The sequence below is a fragment of the Amblyraja radiata genome, chromosome 25 (assembly GCF_010909765.2).
Source record: "Amblyraja radiata isolate CabotCenter1 chromosome 25, sAmbRad1.1.pri, whole genome shotgun sequence".
Taxonomy (NCBI): Eukaryota; Metazoa; Chordata; class Chondrichthyes; order Rajiformes; family Rajidae; genus Amblyraja; species Amblyraja radiata.
The window spans coordinates 26,516,816-26,534,576 of record NC_045980.1 but is presented as its reverse complement, the minus strand read 5'-3'; the positions used below and the strand labels follow the sequence as shown (position 1 = coordinate 26,534,576).

At 40.2% G+C, this 17,761-nt stretch overlaps 1 protein-coding gene across 1 annotated transcript; it reads left to right on the top strand.

Annotated features, from left to right (window-relative positions):
• The first annotated feature begins 160 nt into the window (after positions 1–160).
• ufd1 (ubiquitin recognition factor in ER associated degradation 1) lies at positions 161–17,664 on the top strand. Its single transcript, XM_033043559.1, has 12 exons — positions 161–276; positions 3,043–3,172; positions 3,955–3,987; positions 4,681–4,802; positions 6,602–6,732; positions 8,042–8,114; positions 9,251–9,319; positions 10,579–10,644; positions 11,238–11,288; positions 13,618–13,706; positions 16,418–16,499; positions 17,251–17,664. Exons 1-12 carry the CDS (start codon positions 274–276, stop codon positions 17,323–17,325), a joined length of 924 nt encoding a protein of 307 aa, XP_032899450.1. The 5' UTR covers positions 161–273; the 3' UTR covers positions 17,326–17,664.
• The last annotated feature ends 97 nt before the right edge of the window (positions 17,665–17,761 follow it).

Below are 17,761 nucleotides of genomic sequence, written 5' to 3'. Positions count from 1 at the left end.
TGTACTGCTAGCACCCCCTGATTGGTCAATGGCGCTTTCAACAGACCAATGGAAACCGAGATACTATCCGATTCCGCAATGTGATTGGTCGGTTGGAAGCAGCCAATGATAGGCGTGCGGTGTAGGTGCTGGCCAATGGGGGCTCTCTCCCCGCCGTGTAGTGCTTCCGGGGCAGAGCTGGTCATCGTCTGTCCGGGAGATCTGTGGATTCACCGTTAGGGAAACCGAGCAGCGATCTGTTTACCGTCTCATCGGAGCCTGGGCTGAGGAAACATGGTAAGGTGGCCGGGGTGACCAAGGTGGGACCTGGTATCGTGTGGGGAAGGGGAAGACTGGGATGGGATGAGTTGTTATGTGAAGAGACTGCACAGTCACTGTGGGACGTTAGAGATCCCAAACCGGCATCCGAGTCATTCCTCGGTGAACTGATAAAAACGTCGTGTTAAAGTATTACAAGTCATTTTTATTGACAATTGAGGCAATAGTTTGTGTTGTCAAACGAGCAGGCGATTGCTCGATTTTTCCATACTTGAAATAGCCTAATTAAAAAAAAAAAAACTATTGTTGCCATCTCTTATAATGCGAGTTAAAAATTATTCTAGGTTTTATTTTGTGCGTTGTCCGCCATTTTTAATCTTGGCAAATATAAACACCAGCTTCGGATAAATTAACAAGCCTCTGTTCACCAGCCAACAAGTAGGATGGCGGAGGTTGGGAAATGGACTCGGTGAGCTGGGTTATACAGGATAAATCCATTCACTGAACAGTGTACCAAGTGAGATAGTTCTCAATATAGTTGTCGCAAAGCTATTGGGAAGAATATTTGACCCATTTTGTACTCGTCTGTCATTCTAATGCCATTTCGTACTCGTCTGTCGTACTTGTCTGTCATCCCTTATTCTAAACTCACCAGTTACTGAAAACCCACTGTAAATGTTACTGTAAATTGTGTCACCTGGCACCAATTTTTGTGGCCAATTCTTTGTCGTGAAGTGACATGGGGAAAATTTCCTAATTGTTCCTAGACCAGCTCCCTCACATCCATCCAAGGACCCCAACAGTCCCTCCAGGTGAGACAGTCACAGAACTATATAGCACAGAGACAGGTTCTTTGGCCCAACTTGTCCATGCCGACCAAGATGTCCCATCTATGCTGGTCCCACTTGCCTGGTTTCACTCTAAAGTCGCTTGGCATGTCCCCTACAACAGTCATCAACTTCTACAGATGCACCATAGAAAGCATTTTATCAGAATGCATCACAGCTTGGTTTGGGAACAGCTCTTTCCAAGACCGCAAGTAATTGTACCGAATTGTGGACGCAGCCCAGACCATCACACAAACCAACCTCGCTTCTATTCACTCCATTTATATCTCATGCTGCCTCGGCAAGGCCAGCAGCATAATCAAGGATGAGTCGCACCCTGGCCACTCACTCCCTCTTCTCCCCTCTCACATCAGGTAAAAGCACATCATCAGCTTTCTGCTGATTGGTTAGCACATGACATAAGCTTTTCACTGTACCTCAGTACACATGACAATTAAATAAACTAAACTAAACCTTTCCTATCCATGTACTGCCCAAATGTATTTTAAATGTTACTTTGCCTTGGACCTCCTCCATTGACAGAGTGAGGCCACAAACAAAGTGGAAGAACAGCACCTCTTATTCCACTTCGTGTAGCTTACGACCTAACGGTGTAAATGTTGAATTCTCAAATATTAGGTAACATCTACAAACATCGATTTCCCCCCCTCCCCCTTTCCTCTGGCCCACCTGGATTCACATTCAATTCTTTCTTCTCCCCTCTCCCACCTCACACCACAAACGATTTGAAGAACGGGGTCCTGATCTAAAATGTCACATCCATGTTCTCCAGAGAGTCTGCCTGATTTGCTGGGCTACTCCAGCACTGTGTGTCATTTTTGGGAAATATTGCTGAGATATAATTTGGAAAAAATTGAAGAAACACTGAGCTAAATGCGACCTGCTCATTAGTGTAAGAAATGTGAGTTAAGTGTCGTGTAGGAGAATTTTCATTGCATGGATGTTTTGTTTTCTTTTGCTTATTATGGTGCATGCTTGAATTATTCCCTGAAATTTCACTGTTATTTGAAAATTAATGTGCTATGTGTTTTCATAATTTACTTTATATAATAACAAGCAGAAGTATTACATCTGTCTCTCTGCTGATAGTATTTGGTAACATCTTGATAGGTCTGAAGAAGGGTCTCGAGTCGAAACGTCACCCATTTCTTCTCTCCAGAAATGCTGCCTATCCCTCCAGTTTACTCCAGCTTTTTGTGTCTATCTTCAATAGTATTTGGAGTCCTTTTTTAATTGAAATTGCACCTCCCTAAATTGTTGCTTTGGGTAGTGGTGTCTTGCCACTGATGGATATCTTCTTGAAAAAGGCATAGGTTTACATAACGTTAGAAATTATTTAATATGTCATTCTCCCATTTTAAACTTTTATGGTGACACAAAATCCATAATTCTTTGGGGATGAGAATTTGGCATTTCTTCCACCTTGACTGCAGATAAATAATCCTTCATTTTGTTTCGTAAATGGTTTAGTGATGAAATTGTACCCACTTGGCCTGAATTTCTGTTGGCAAAGGAAATATTTGAATGACTCTATTTTCACCTTTTTTAATATTTAATTCCAAAGGAATGTGACATCCTGATAAGTGATGATATATGAGCTACTGTCAGTGTGAGACCACCTGCTCATCCTGAGGTAGCTCAGAGTTTGCTGAGGGAGGAAGTGAAATAAGATGTGAAGGTTATTACTCCCTTATTGGAGCTTATTCAATATTACAAGAAAAGAAAACTGGTAAAAATACCAAGGGAGTCTTCTGACAGCGTACAGTTTAAAATAATGCAGTGTCTTATTTAAAATCTCTTTAGCAAACCCACGGAAGATTAAACATGTTTCCGCGCTGTATATCTGTAAACAAAACATATTTCCTCAATATGACACCTTGTTTGACAGACACCTGAGACATTCTTTTCCTTATTCTCTTTTTTTTTTTTAATGCAGTTCGCCTTCAATATGTTTGACCAGGCAATTCCGCAAGCATTTCGGAACCGGTTCTCCACACAGTACCGCTGCTATTCTGTCTCAATGTTTGCAGGCAGTGATCGATCGGATGTAGAGAAGGGCGGGAAAAGTAAGTGGTTGTAATTTATCCACATCCTCATTCTATCATTATATTGGTGATGCAAGCAAATTCCACTTTTGAGCAAGTTTTAATGTTGAACATTCTGAAACTTTATGTTTGATGGATATATTGGAAAGATCCCTCTGTATTGATTGTTAGTCAGTTGTTCTGCTGCATCTACATTAATTTCACCATCAAGATCATCATTTACCATCCATGTCAGGATGGTATTGTACTGTGGCAAGTTGAACTAAATCCAGAAAAAACAAGCACTTCGGTTCAGTCCTAACCTCTGTGCTGTGAACTTAGATTTGTACAATCCCCTGTGACAACTTGAGGTCCCTCCTCAAGATACGAGTTGGTAGGCTAATTGGTTAGAATAAATTTTCCCGGTGTTTAGGTGCGTGAGGGAATTTTGGGAGTGGGAATTAATTAGAATAGTTACAGGAAAAAAATAATGGAAGAATGAGATTGTTCTTCCCTGTGGACAGAATGGCTGCCATGTCTGTCACATGGAAATCTCTCTGTGTTACTGTCCAAGTGATTTATGGCACGTTTGTGCTAAACAATGGGTTGTTTGGGTTCTGTTCATTCTTGCGAAGAAGAAAGTAAAGTGTGCTAATACTCATTTCAGTTTTAGTTCATGCATCTATCTCCACATTTTGAGTTCCAATGGCGGATGTTCCATATCTGAAGAGATTCTTGATATTTTTGTTTTTAAGCTGAAATTATACTGCAGTATGTTTTCCATTATATTATTTTACATTGTGTTTGTGTTTCTTCTTGCACAGTAATAATGCCACCATCTGCTCTGGATCAACTGAGTAAGTACCTGAATCCTATGTGCAACTTTCTACCATTAATAATTAAGATAATATGATGTTTTCTGTAAAGCAGTTATGAAGTGCTAGTGACATTTTATCCTTTAAAAGTATATGCACCATTAAAGGTATCGGGAGGTATTTTTGAAACAAACTGTTGGAAAAAACTCAGCAGGTAAAGTAGCTTCTTTGGACGTAAAGGGGTGGTCATCGTTTCAGGTCGAGACCTCTCATCAGCACCAAGAGTGTAGATGGCAGGTACCTTGTATATAGAAGTGAAAGGGAGGGGTGAGACAGGCTGGTGGGTGGAATCGTAGAAAGAAGGGGTGGTGGGTAGATGGAACCCAGTGTGGGTGAGGTTAGGAAAAATGAACAAAGGAAGAAGAATATTAGTATGTGGGCAGTTAGGGATGAGTTTAAGTATGGGGGGGGAGGGAAGGGGGAGGAAAGGAGTGAAATAGGTAAACAAAAGGGAGAAATCCTGAGTGGAGAGGTCGGAGTTCATACCATTCAGTTGCATGCTACCCAATTTGAATATAAGGTGGTGTATTAATTTTTCTGATTTTTGAAACCGTTCACATTATTTATCTCCATTGCTCTATTCCCTCGGTTTATTGTAATTTCCCTATTGCTGAAATCCATTGTGCTCTTGTTCTGCCTTTAGTGGCTGGACAAACCATTTAATTTATTTTTCAGGTCGTCTGAACATCACCTATCCAATGCTCTTTAAACTGATCAACAGAAAAACTGACCGAATGACACATTGCGGTGTTTTGGAGTTTGTGGCCGAGGAAGGAATCTGTTATCTGCCTCACTGGGTGAGTGAGGGTTGTTGTGGAATTTGACTAGCGGGACACATCACCGGTATCACCACAGCTTGTAAATGAGCATCCACGGGTTTCGACCCGAAACGTTGCCTTTTTCCTTCGCTCCATAGATGCTGCCTCACCCGCTGAGTTTCTCCAGCATTTTTGTCTATCCACGAAGGCATTGTACACATCTCCAAAGGAGACCCTGGAAGTTGGAGCTGGGAAGTGGACTGGTGTTTGGAACACTTGTTCCTTGGAATATAACAGTTCTAACCAGATGGCCAGCCAACTTGGTTTATGTTCGTAGGCCTTTGCCGCATAGATCAACAAGTCATATATTGAATTATTAAATCATTTGAATTAAGCAATTGTACATTACTCAAAGGTGAGAATATTTTAAAAGTATTAATTTAAAAAAGCTTTCTGCAAATTCTATATTTCTAAGAGTTTAACTATGAAATTTATCATGCCTGCCCACATTGCCATTTGGATAAAAGATGTAATAATGTATTGAATATTAAATCTTCTGATGCTCGTGAGAGACGGTTGCTTTTGGTAATAAATCCATTATACTGCCTCAACCAAAACGGATAATCCACTCAATTGTCTTAATCGTGACTCTTGTTATGAAATTCTTAAAACATTTGCACTGCAGCAGCACTCAATGCACTCACTGTATGTAAAACGTTTTATTCAACTGTGTGCGAGCAACTTGTTTATCTCCTTAAGAAGGGTTAGAAATACTAAGAATTTATATGCTCTGCGCCACCTCTGCCCACTGAGTAGACCACACTTGGTGATATTGATTTATTATTGTCTCTTCTACTGAGATTTAATGAAAACTTTACATGCTATTTAGGTTAATCGTTGTACGTGATTATCATCTAAGCATCTAAGCATGGAGAAAATGGTGTTATAGCTACTTTTAAAGTGTCACAGGTTCATTAGAATTCACTTAGAGTTTGAGTGGTCTTTATATCATTTAAAACAACTTCATTTGCAAGATACTGAGAAGTTCATTCATTTGAAAGATATTTTTTAAATTCATTGATTGGACGTGTGCCCTACTGGTGAAACCAGCATTATGTACCTGTATCTGTAAACGTCCTCAAGTGAGCTGCAGTCATGAAGCATTGCTGTCCTTGGGGGGTGAAGATGCTCCCTCTGCTGTCTGGGGAAAATTCTGAGTAAAGAAGGACAGATTTCCAAGTTGAGATGGTGAGTGATTTGGTGGGAACCGAGCAAATAGCGGTGTCATCGTGTGCCTGTAGATTTTGACTTTCTGGGTGACAGAGTTTAGACTTGGGAACTTCTCGAGAAATAGAAGTAATGAGGAAAACTTTAAAAATAGAGCAAAATCATTTGGGAATTTAATTTGATGTAATGTTTTGTACACGGGTTTGTACTGATGTGCAAGCCTGTACTCAAAAGAAGATGGATGCCAAGGCAAATGAAACTTTCATAACTGAGATCAACAGGTTTAATAAATGGGTCGGAACATGAATGAAGGTAAGAAATAGAACTGAAATATGTATTAAGTTATGATGTAACTCAAGCACATATTGATAAAGAGCCAATTCATCTGGCTGTTATGTATCCACATGTATATTTAGTGGCGTCCTAAATTAACCAAACCAGGGCACCAAATCTGTCCAATACCCTTCGTATGCCAATATTTTGTTAACTTGAATGGGTTATGGTTGATTGGACCCCAGTAGATGTCATGCCAAAAATGCATGCATCTGAACAATAATCCATTTTTTTCTATCCCTGCAGTTGATTTAATCCATGTTCCTCTCTGTTTCTAGATGATGCAGAACCTGCTACTAGAGGAAGGGGGGCTTGTCCAGGTGGAGAGTGTGAACCTGATGGTTGCTACTTATTCCAAATTTCAGCCACAGGCTCCAGACTTCCTGGATATCACCAATCCCAAAGCTGTGTATCCTTTTATCATTCTAGAGCTGTTTCTGCTGAGTGGCTGGAGTTACCAAGGAGCATTGAGAAGAATCTTCCAGAGTTATATTTGACGCTGACTTTTTAAAAACTAGATTAAATTTTCTTCATGGTGATTGGGTGACCTCCAAGAAAGGAGTATAAAACTTTGTGTCATTGAGTTCCTGTTTACACCACAAGTGAGTCTTTTAAGATATTTTAAGATAATTATTTTCATATAATGGTAATCTGGACTGCTCTGTGATGTATTTGAATTGAATTGAATTGAATGCCTTTATTGTCATTCAGATCTTACGGTCTGAACGAAATTTCAAGACATTGGTGTGTAAATATTTAATTTCTAGTCTCATGTAGCAGCAAATTATTAATATTGTAATTAGAAGAATCCTTTCAATCCATAAACAGCCAACAGAGTTTCATTATTGACCAGCAATTGCTGTAAATGACTACACTGATCCAAGAGCTGAATTAATTTCATTGCCTTGCTTTAATGCAGGTTTTGAAGCAAAAGTCTGTCAAGTGTACTTGTCATTCTGAACAGCAATGTCTGTAAAAAGTAGTGAGCAACTGTGAAACAACAGGTTAGTCTCCAACCCTGCTAATTAGCTATCGGCAGAATTTGCATTTTAAATCCTGGTATTAGTAAATAGTTTTTGCCTCCAATTCATTCCAGGTGTAGGTAATATTCTGATCTGGTGTTTTTAATTGCAGTTTTATTTTCTTATGCATACGATTCTATAACAACTCGTTCCAAGCACCCAAAGGTGTAGTTGTCTTGCCACATGGCAACATTGAGATCTTCAGTTCACTTGGTGTCAAGTGTTTCCATGTGACCCCATGTGTGGTTGCCTGTTAATTTGGAGACCAGCTAAGGGTTGCACTTGAGAACTAGCTCAGAGATTCATTCTTTCGCATTGAATCTGTTGGAATCTTGGAAACTTTATTGTCATTCAGTACTTTCGGTCTGAAATTTCGATGCCTTGCAGTCATACATATAATAAAATATCAAAACACACAATAAACACAAATTTAACATCCACCACAGTGAGTTCACCAGACACCTCCTCACTGGGATGGAAGGCAAAAATCTTAAGTCTTTGTCTCTTCCCTCCTTGTTCTTCCTTTGCGCTGAGGCGATCCAGGCCTCCGATGTAGTGACCCCCACCGGGTGATGGTAAGTAAGTCTCAATGTTATTGAGTTTAACACCGAAAATATTTACTGGTAATTTTGCTGATATTAAACATTCAGAATCTGTTCCTGCATTTGGCATTTTCTCTTAGCGTTTGACTTGCAGATTAGAAAATGCCTTGAGGAACTTTGCTTGTTTGACCACTGGTGATGTCATTGCCATTAACTACAATGAGAAGGTGAGTGGTCTTCTATGGACAGGGAATTTTGTAAATCTGGCACTTCTAATTTCTGATAAATGTACAGCTTCAAGTTGGAGTTGTTTCTCTCATGCACGGCCATGCACAATTAATGGAAAATGTAAAGAAAGGAATCGTAGCTAGCCATGGGCACTCGCATGGGCCTTTGTCGGTTATGCCGAACAGTCTTTATTTCAGGTGTACACTGGCCTTATCCCTCAACTCTTTCTCTGTTACATTGATGATGGCATCAGCGATGCCACTTGCACCTGTGCAGAACACCTGATTTCATTAACCACCACAACGTCCACCCTGCCCATAAATTCACCTGGACTATTTCTGACATTCTCTTCTCTTTCATGATCTCTCTGTCTCTACCACAGGGGATGGACTATCAACTGACATCTACTATAAACCTACTGACTCCCACAGTTATTTGGACTACACTCCCTCCCAACCTGCCTTTTGCAAAGGCATTATTCCCTATTCTCAATTCATCGGTCTTCACCATATCTGCTCCAAAATGAGACTTTCCATTCTAGGATATCTGAGATGTCTTCTTTCTTTAGTAAACATTCTCCCACCCTTCTGTCATAGATTGATCCCTCACCAGCATCTCCTCTGTGTCTCATCGTTCTGCTCTTGCTCCTCCTTCCCCCAGAAAGAACAGGATAGTTCCCCTGATCCTCACCGTTTCACTTCACCAGCCTTTGCATCCTTCACATCACCTCCATGGTAATCCCACCACTAACCACATCCTCCCATCTCCACCCTCAACTAATCTCTTCCCCCCCCACCCCCCCCCCCACCCCCCTTCACTCCCCCATTTCTTCTCAACACCGCCACCTTCCCTGCAACAATAGTATCTAAGTATTGTGTTTGTGTGCAATATCACCACCATTCATCCACAGGAAGCCAATTGGCTTCAGTGTAAAATTTGGTGATTCGGGCCAAAATTTCTCTTTTTTTTTTAAATTCCACTGCCAGTCCTAAACATGAAGCTGAATTAACAGACTAATTAACTTATTTCTGTTGTATCTATAGCAACAAACTCAAAATAAAATACTTTATGTATTTAACATTGTGCTTTGACCTGTACACAAAGGGGAGAATTTTGAAGGATATCTGTGTTTCAGATCTATGAACTCCGGGTTATGGAGACTAAACCGGACAAAGCTGTTTCCATCATTGAATGTGATATGAATGTAAGTTTAATTAAGTTTCCTTTGGTTAATATATTCTAATATATAATTAATATATTCTAATAGTGCTGTCACATCACTAGATAGTTTGCAGAATTGCTCTAGGTGTCAGTCATAATTCAGTAATTTTGTGCAACCTGTATTGGATGATTGCGGGTTAAAATTCCACTTTAGCCATATACATACAATTTTGCCTTGTCAACTGTGTTACTGGATATGCCATCTTTCGTGTGCATGATAAATTAAGTTTCTGCTTACTCTGAAGTAGATATAATGTAAATGGCACAATTTGAAGAATACCAAGGGAATTCTTGCTTCTTAAACAACAGCCACCCTGCAATCATTATGGATTTTTCTCACCGCTGTTTGTTGTGCAAGTTAGTTACTGGTTTTTTTTTTTGTGTAACTTTTGAGTAGATCACTTTTGTTTGGAGATGTCATAATAAACACCACCAAAATATATTCTCTTAACTCATGTATTTCAACCTCTAACTTGCTTGGAGGGGGGCAGTGGGCGCAGAGGAGAAACAAAATTTAAAGCACCAAGAGCCAATGTCCCAACGTCATAGTACATCAAGTAAATCTTGATGAATTAGAAATTTGGTTAAAACTGTAGTGACTGAGGCTTGAAGAAAAACCTGTTTATCACAGGTTAGATTTTTGGAACTATAACTATTTGGGAATTAGAAACCCAAAGAATACGTTTTTTTCCCTACATTTTCTATCACTATTTTCTGACGAGCATTGATGCTTGATGCACGTCACCATAATTGATGTGTGAATCTGGTGATTTATCCATGAGGTAATTGACCAAACTGTATAACTAAGACCAACTCTGCCCTTACCATATGATTATCCAAGAACATTTTGGAAAGGAGTGGGAGTTGCACTTGATTATTCTTTCCTCTTGGCCTCTTTTGAATCCATTGTCACAGGGGCAAATTGTCCGATATCCAATGTCAGTGTCTCCACCAGGTGAGCAAACTTTGTATCAACTGACAATTAACCTGGAGTCTCCTGTTTTTGTTAATTCAGCTGCTGTATGCTTGCACATGGTGTGCCTTTTAGGCTGGAAATAAAAAAATGCATGTAAGTCCTTCCATGTACAGGTTATGAGCAGATAGCGTTGTACCTTATCAGTTATCTAAAATAAAACTGGTTAATCTGGAGAATGTGTAAATGTGCACCACCTGCATCTGTTAGATCTGCTTGTCTAGCATTGTGCAAGTTCAAGTTTTGTATTTTCTTTGTTTAATCTGCAGGTAGATTTTGATGCCCCATTGGGTTACAAAGAGCCTGAAAGACATTACCAGCCTGAAGACAGCTCGGTATGGAATTTTACTATAACAAGTCGTTCGTCAGTTTTGAATAATATTGAAGAGTGTTTCTGTCAAACATGGAATGGGTATTAAGTAACTATACGTAATATTTTTTGCTGACTACTACATTTTGCAAATGAACCCAAGTACAAAAATCGAGGCTAATATCCCAGTATGGTATTGAGTACAATACTAGAAGTGAAGACTTTTGGATAGTCTAAATCCAGATCACCGCCTGCTTTCTCAAGCAGATGATCAAAAAAAAGGATGGGACTATTTTAAAGAAGAATGGGGAAGTGTTCCTAATTATCAAGGCTAACAATTATCACCATATTTTTTTCATATTCCTTTACTCTGCAACGGTTTTCATTTGGTAAGTGATGTTTCAAAATCAACAAATTTGAAATTTAAAACAAAAGCAACATTTTATTGACCACTTAAGTGCAACGGAAATGTAATTTAAAATAACCTTGACTCTTGAATCATCACCCATATTATAGTGATCATCAAAAGAATAATACTTTTTTTTTAAAGCATGTTTTGACTTTTGTCTCTAAACCCATTATTTGATATTCCATGGATTATCTTTTTCATATTTCTAGGATCTTGAAGCTGATCACACTGCCTTTGTGCCAATTGATTTGGGATTCCGGGTAAGCAGAAAGCCATATTCTGTTCTGTAACAAAATAACTGGGTTTTTAATGTTAGTTGCAAAACAATTTACTAAACTTTATGACTTTCTATTTTTAAACTTTATTCAGAATATTTTGAGCACGAAAGGTAGATTTTATTTTGACCTTGCTATGGCATGCACATAATGTGGTGCATGGGTAGAGCGCACTGCCACATAGCCTGGCTAGCGCAATCGGTAGAGCATGGGACTCTTAATCTTGGGGTTGTGGGTTCGAGCTGCACTTTGGGCATAAGCTTCTTTGGGCAGCAGAGTGGAAAAGCTAATTTGTGCAGAGTCTGCACATTTTCCTTGCTTCCTCCAAGTGCACCGGATTCCTCCATTGGAAAGTCAACCTTTCTTTTAATTTAATTCCTTGTCCTCGTTCTTCAGGTAACGGGGATTCCCCTCCGCCACCATAGATGAGGCTCACACCAGGGTCTCATTCATACCCCGTAACACTGCTCTCTCTCCCCATCCCCGCACTCGCAACAAGGGCAGAGTCCCTCTGGTCCTCACCTTTCACCCCACCAGCCGGCAAATACAACACATAATCCTCCGCCATTTCCGCCACCTCCAACGTGACCCCACCACTCGCCACATCTTCCCATCTCACCCCATGTCTGCCTTCCGCAAAGACCGCTCCCTCTGCAACTCCCTCGTCAATTCTTCCCTTCCCTCTCGCACCACCCCCTCCCCGGGCACTTTCCGTTGCAACCGCAAGAAATGCAACACCTGTCCCTTCACCTCCCCCCTCGACTCCATTCAAGGACCCAAGCAGTCGTTCCAGGTGCGACAAAGGTTCACCTGTATCTCCTCCAACCTCATCTACTGCATCCGCTGCTCTAGATGTCAGCTGATTTACATCGGGGAGACCAAGCGTAGGTTGGGCGATCGTTTCGCCGAACACCTCCGCTCAGTCCGCAATAACCTACCTGAACTCCCGGTGGCTCAGCACTTCAACTCCCCCTCCCATTCCCAATCCGACCTCTCTGTCCTGGGTCTCCTCCATTGCCAGAGTGAGCAACAGCGGAAATTGGAGGAACTGCACCTCATATTCCGTCTGGGGACCTTGCGTCAGTATGGCATTAACATTGAATTCCCCCAATTTTGCTAGCCCTTGCTGTCTCCTCCCCTTCCTTAACCCTCTAGCTGTCTCCTCCCATCCGCCCGCCCTCGGGCTCCTCCTCCTCCTCCCCTTTTCCTTCTTTCTCCCCCCCCCCCCCACCCCCCATCAGTCTGAAGAAGGGTTTCGGCCCAAAACGTCGCCTATTTCCTTCGCTCCATAGATGCTGCTGCACCCGCTGAGTTTCCCCAGCAATTTTGTGTACCTTTCTTTTTAAATGCTTCTTTACTTGATGTAAAATTTGCCTATTGCCTTGTTGGGTTTTTTTTTAACAAATGTCCTGACTTAAATTATTTTTTCCAAAATTAAAGAGTAAAGTTACTTTGCCATCCTGAATTGTTAGTAAACAATTTCCTCTACCTAAATCTTTCAAACCCATTTTCAAGAAGAAAGTTGGACAGAATCTAACCTGCCCAATTTGTTTGCGCTTCAGCTTTCTCCCAGTTATCATTAAAGTGAAGGAGGGAGTTCTCATAACTGTCATCAAGCAAACCCCGGTCTTTGCCTCCTCTGGCTTTGATGCAGATGTGGGTCTATGGAGGAGTGGGACTTACAGGAGCTTTAAACCAACCGTATAGCATCATGTCATCGTTCACTTCTTTAAAGATGATTTTGATCCCACCCCACCTGGCTCCAGTTGCCTGTCTTCCCCACCCGCTCCCCTGGCAAATCTGGTTCCACCTCTCGCCTAGTAGTCCCTGTTTTCTTTTCCTCTCACTCTCCACTATTTGTCTCCCCTTTCCTCTCCCTGCCCCAGTCTTAATACTGGGCCCCAATTCAAAACGTGAAAACATTATATCCTTTTTGGCTCCACAGAGGTTGCTTGACTTGCTGAGTTCTTCCAAAAGTATAATAAATAGAGACAAAAATGCAAATTTGGCTAATTACAGTGGAGTATAGTTTCTTATACTCCTACCCAAACTTGAAAGCAAGGCGGGTAATAAATTTTGCAACATCACATCTGCATAAACTTTAACTGACTGATAAACACAGTTACTGAATGCCTACACTTGAAAATGATCAATGAAACACCAAACATTCTGTTTTCTCTAAACCACTAAATTGTCTCTTATTTCTCTTGACCTCACTTGTCTGGTGTCTTTTCCATCCCACTCCAACAGATTTGCTGGGAATTCCTAATAGTGGGTAAAACAGTCACATTTGGTTTGATATTTGTGTTCTCAGGCATTTACTGGCGCTGGCAACCGACTAGATGGAAAAAAGAAAGGAGTTGATCCCAATCCAGCACTAATCAACCCAGAAGATATTAAAAGGTGGGTGTCTAAAACTGACTGGGGTTGTACATAATCAACTACCTAACTGATCAACTACTGGATGTCAGTGCTGTTGATGATTGTTTGTTAACTAGAGATGCCGTTTCTGGATTAAGAGGTAAAGAGGGGAGAAAGCATCCTGCAAGATGGGCCATAGGTGGTTCCGCTCAATGTGCAAGACATTGGCTTGGCCAGAGATTTGTCTAAAAATGAAACCAGTTTGGATTTGCCCGTTGACCTGAATTGTTGAAAAAAACTCAGGATGTTCGGATGATAGATAGTAGTACTGAGATGTTTATCCATGATTTATTCTGCTGTTAAACTAGGCTATCTTCATCTGTTAATAATAATAATAATAATAATAATCTTTATTGTCATTGTACAAGACAACGAAATTTTGTTGGAACAGTCCTCCAGCTGCACAGGAATATGAGTATAAAAAATACGTTTAAAAAAGAACTATTAAAATTTAATCTTTTAATGTTTAATCTTTGTTTGAAACTGTATATAGCATTTTTAGGCCTTAACCTTCAAGCGATCTTGAAAAGTGATGGTCATACAGCACGGACGTGGGTCATTCAGCCCAACTCTTCCATACCCCATCTAAGCTTGTCCAGTTTGGCCCATATTCCTCTAAACCATTCCTATCCATGTACTTGTCCAAATGTTGTTGTACCTGCCTCAACTATTTGATATACCCTCTGTGTGAAAGATTTGATCCTCAATTTCTCATTCAATCTTTTTCTCTCACCTTTGACCTATGCCCTCTTATGCTTGATTTCTTAACTGGGAGAAAGACTGCATTCACCCTATCTATGTCCCTCTTGATCTTATAAATCTCTATAAGATCACCCCTTGGTCTCCTGCACTTCAACGAATAAAGCCCTATCTTCCCCAAACTCTCCATATAGCTCGGACCCTTGAGTCCTGGGAAATATAAGGCACCCTTTCCAGCTTGATGACATTTTTTCTATAGCATGTTGATCAAAATACAACACTGTATTCCAAGTATAGTGTCATCAATGTCCTGAACAACTGTAACTTTACGTCCCAACTTCTATACTAAATTCCCTGAGGCGGACCAGTTTGTCAAAGACCCTGCTGTAATACTTGGTAACCATCATCGCTGTTTACGATACCAACTATTTTAGTCTCATCCGTAAGCTTTCCAAAAATACCTGCACTTTCTCTTCCAGATCATTGATATAGTTGTCAAACAGCAAAGACTCCAGCACCTATCCCTCTGGCACACCACTAATTAGAGACCTCCAGTCTGAAAAACAACCTCCACCTCTGCATCAATCTTGTTTACTTCAAAAGATTCAAATTTCAGAGACAATCTCTCATGCACAAAGTCACACTGATGATGCCTAATGAACCTATATCTTTCCAAATGCTTATATATTATTCAGAATCCTCTTTAGTAACCGCAGATATTATGGCTTACTGGTCTATGATTCTTAGGTTTTTTTTATACAACCTTTCTTAAATAGAGGCATAACATCAGTTGCCCTTCAATCTTCTGGCATTTCATCCATGTCTAATGATGATTTGTTTAGGAAAGAACTGCAGATGCTGGTTTAAATCTGAGGTAGACACAAAATGCTGGAGTAACTTAGAGGGACAGGTAGCATCTCTGGAGAGAAGGAATGGGTGACGTTTTGGGTCGAGACACTCTTGGACCGTTGCTGAAACTTCTTCCCTGGCTAAGGATATACCTGATCAAGCTCTGGAGATGTATCCATCTTCAGAATGTTAAGACATCCAGCATATTTTTGTCTGTCCTCAAGACATTGATATTAACTTTTTCAAGTTCACTAGTCTTCGTGTCTTTGAAGTGAAAGAGGAGAAATATTCATTGAGAACCTCCATCTCCTGCGAGCCCACAAATAGATGACCACTTTGATTTTTGGGGGCCCTATTTGCTCTAGTTATAATTTTAATCTTAATATACTTATAAAATCTGTTATGGGTCCGCCATAATCTTATCTGCCAGAGGTATCTCATGCCCCCCCTATTTCCTTGAGTATGCTGCTCAATCTCCTATATTCCTTGAGGAACACACCTGGTCCCAGCTGCCTATAACTGACCTATGCCTCCTGTTTCCTAATCAGAGCCTCCATTTTTCTTGTCATCCAGGGTTCCTTACTTCCTTGCCCTTCACCCTAACAGGAACATGCATACCTTTCATTTTTAAAAGCCTCTAACTGTTTCGATCTTTTTGTCTGCAAACAACCTACTCCAATCAACTTTTCCAAGTTCCTGTGTATTACCATTAAAGTTGGCCTTGCCCTAAAATTTAAATCTTTAACCTGTGGACCAGCCCTGTCCTATCCACAACTTTTTGAAGCTAATGGTCTACAACAATGTGTTTACTATTGACACATGAATGCCATGGAACTTTCCTGCTTCCCACTGTTGATATTTGTTCAGTATCTCATGCAAGAAGTGCAGTGTTTCCTCAATACAGCACTGAGTCTTCAGTCAAGATTATGATCTTGATTCCCTGTAATTTGTTCTAGTTCACAGGTTTCTGAGAATTGAGCCGTATCAGTTGAGTGGCTGATGTCTTAAGCTTTTTATATTAAACGAGTGTCAGTAATGAACGAATAGTGCAAATATAACCAAATATATAGAAATGCTTAAGAAGCATGTGTCTAATTCAGTGGTGGTGATTACAAACTAACTTTTTTCTACCATTCATCAAACAGAGGAATTCCAAACTATGAGTTCAAAATAGGGAAAATTACATTCATCAGGAATTCACGGCCTCACCCAAAACAAATAGAAGAGGTGAGTGAATGTCAGAAGTAAATTAATGTGTTCGCTTGAAATATGTTCTTATTTTGGCAAAAGGTTCAGTAATTTCACAAGTGATAATATAAAATAAAGTTGATGTCGACCTTGTTACTCATGCAGGAAATCTGATATGAGTTTTAAAGGGACATCAGTCAAATATTATAAATCAATTAATTCTTCTGAATAGCGTGGTCATAATGTGACTGAAATCAATGGGTCGCCATCACCAATCAACTTCCCTTGTATCTCCTTTACAATCTGCAGTTAAGATGAGGAATGGTGCTGAGAAATTGGAACGTGTTCCATTTCAGATGGTCATTGTCCATCTTGAGTACTCCAGGGTCAAGTGCAGAATTAGGTTACTCTTTCCTGGTTTACCTGACCTTTCTGTCCACTTTGGGAAATGAGTATCTCAACACTGATTCTGGATTATATAGATTGATTTAATAGAATTGATACAGTGTAAGTTTTCTGCATCATATTGATTCATTTTGTTAAGAACTTGTACGGTTTAATTGAGTTTATTAACCAGGAAACATGGCACAATATCTTCACTCATTTCCAGCAGTTGACCTATTGTCTACTTTGCCTGAAATTACGGTTTACTTAAATCAATTGGCGCCCACATGTCAACCTGGCGATCTTGTGCAATGCTTCACTTTGGGAAAATGCTGAGCTGTGGCTGTACAAAGCAAGATCATAGATAAAGTTTTCTAAATCTTCATGATCACTTCTGTTGATGCAGGATTCGGGAGCCAACAGGTTTATCGCATTCTCTGGAGAAGGCCAGTCTTTACGCAAGAAAGGAAGGAAGCCGTAGGACTGTGGTGGAAGAAGAACCTTTTCCATTTGGGGAATGGGGCGGGGGGGGGGGGGGGGAGGGGGGAGGGGGTATGGTAAAGAAAAACACAGGAGCTGAAATGGACTGGTCACTTTTCAACAAAACCATTTGTGGTTCTCAAGTGGAATCTTTTGCACTATCTCTTGCAGACTGGCTTTCACGCTTGTGTGTCTAGTTTTAATGGACAATTGATTTTGACTGAAGTGAGTGGTTCAAGAATGCAATGCTAAGCTGAAAATCATTTAGGTGCGTTTACAAATGTGACTTTTGATCTGTATATATATATAATCTTCCTTTAGTAAAACAGTTTTCCGACACATGGTTTGTAATTATTATTTTTTGCTTTTGTTAATTAAGTCATTTGTCCTATTTAGCTGCCATTCAATCATTGATGGATGTCTCTGACTATAGTTCT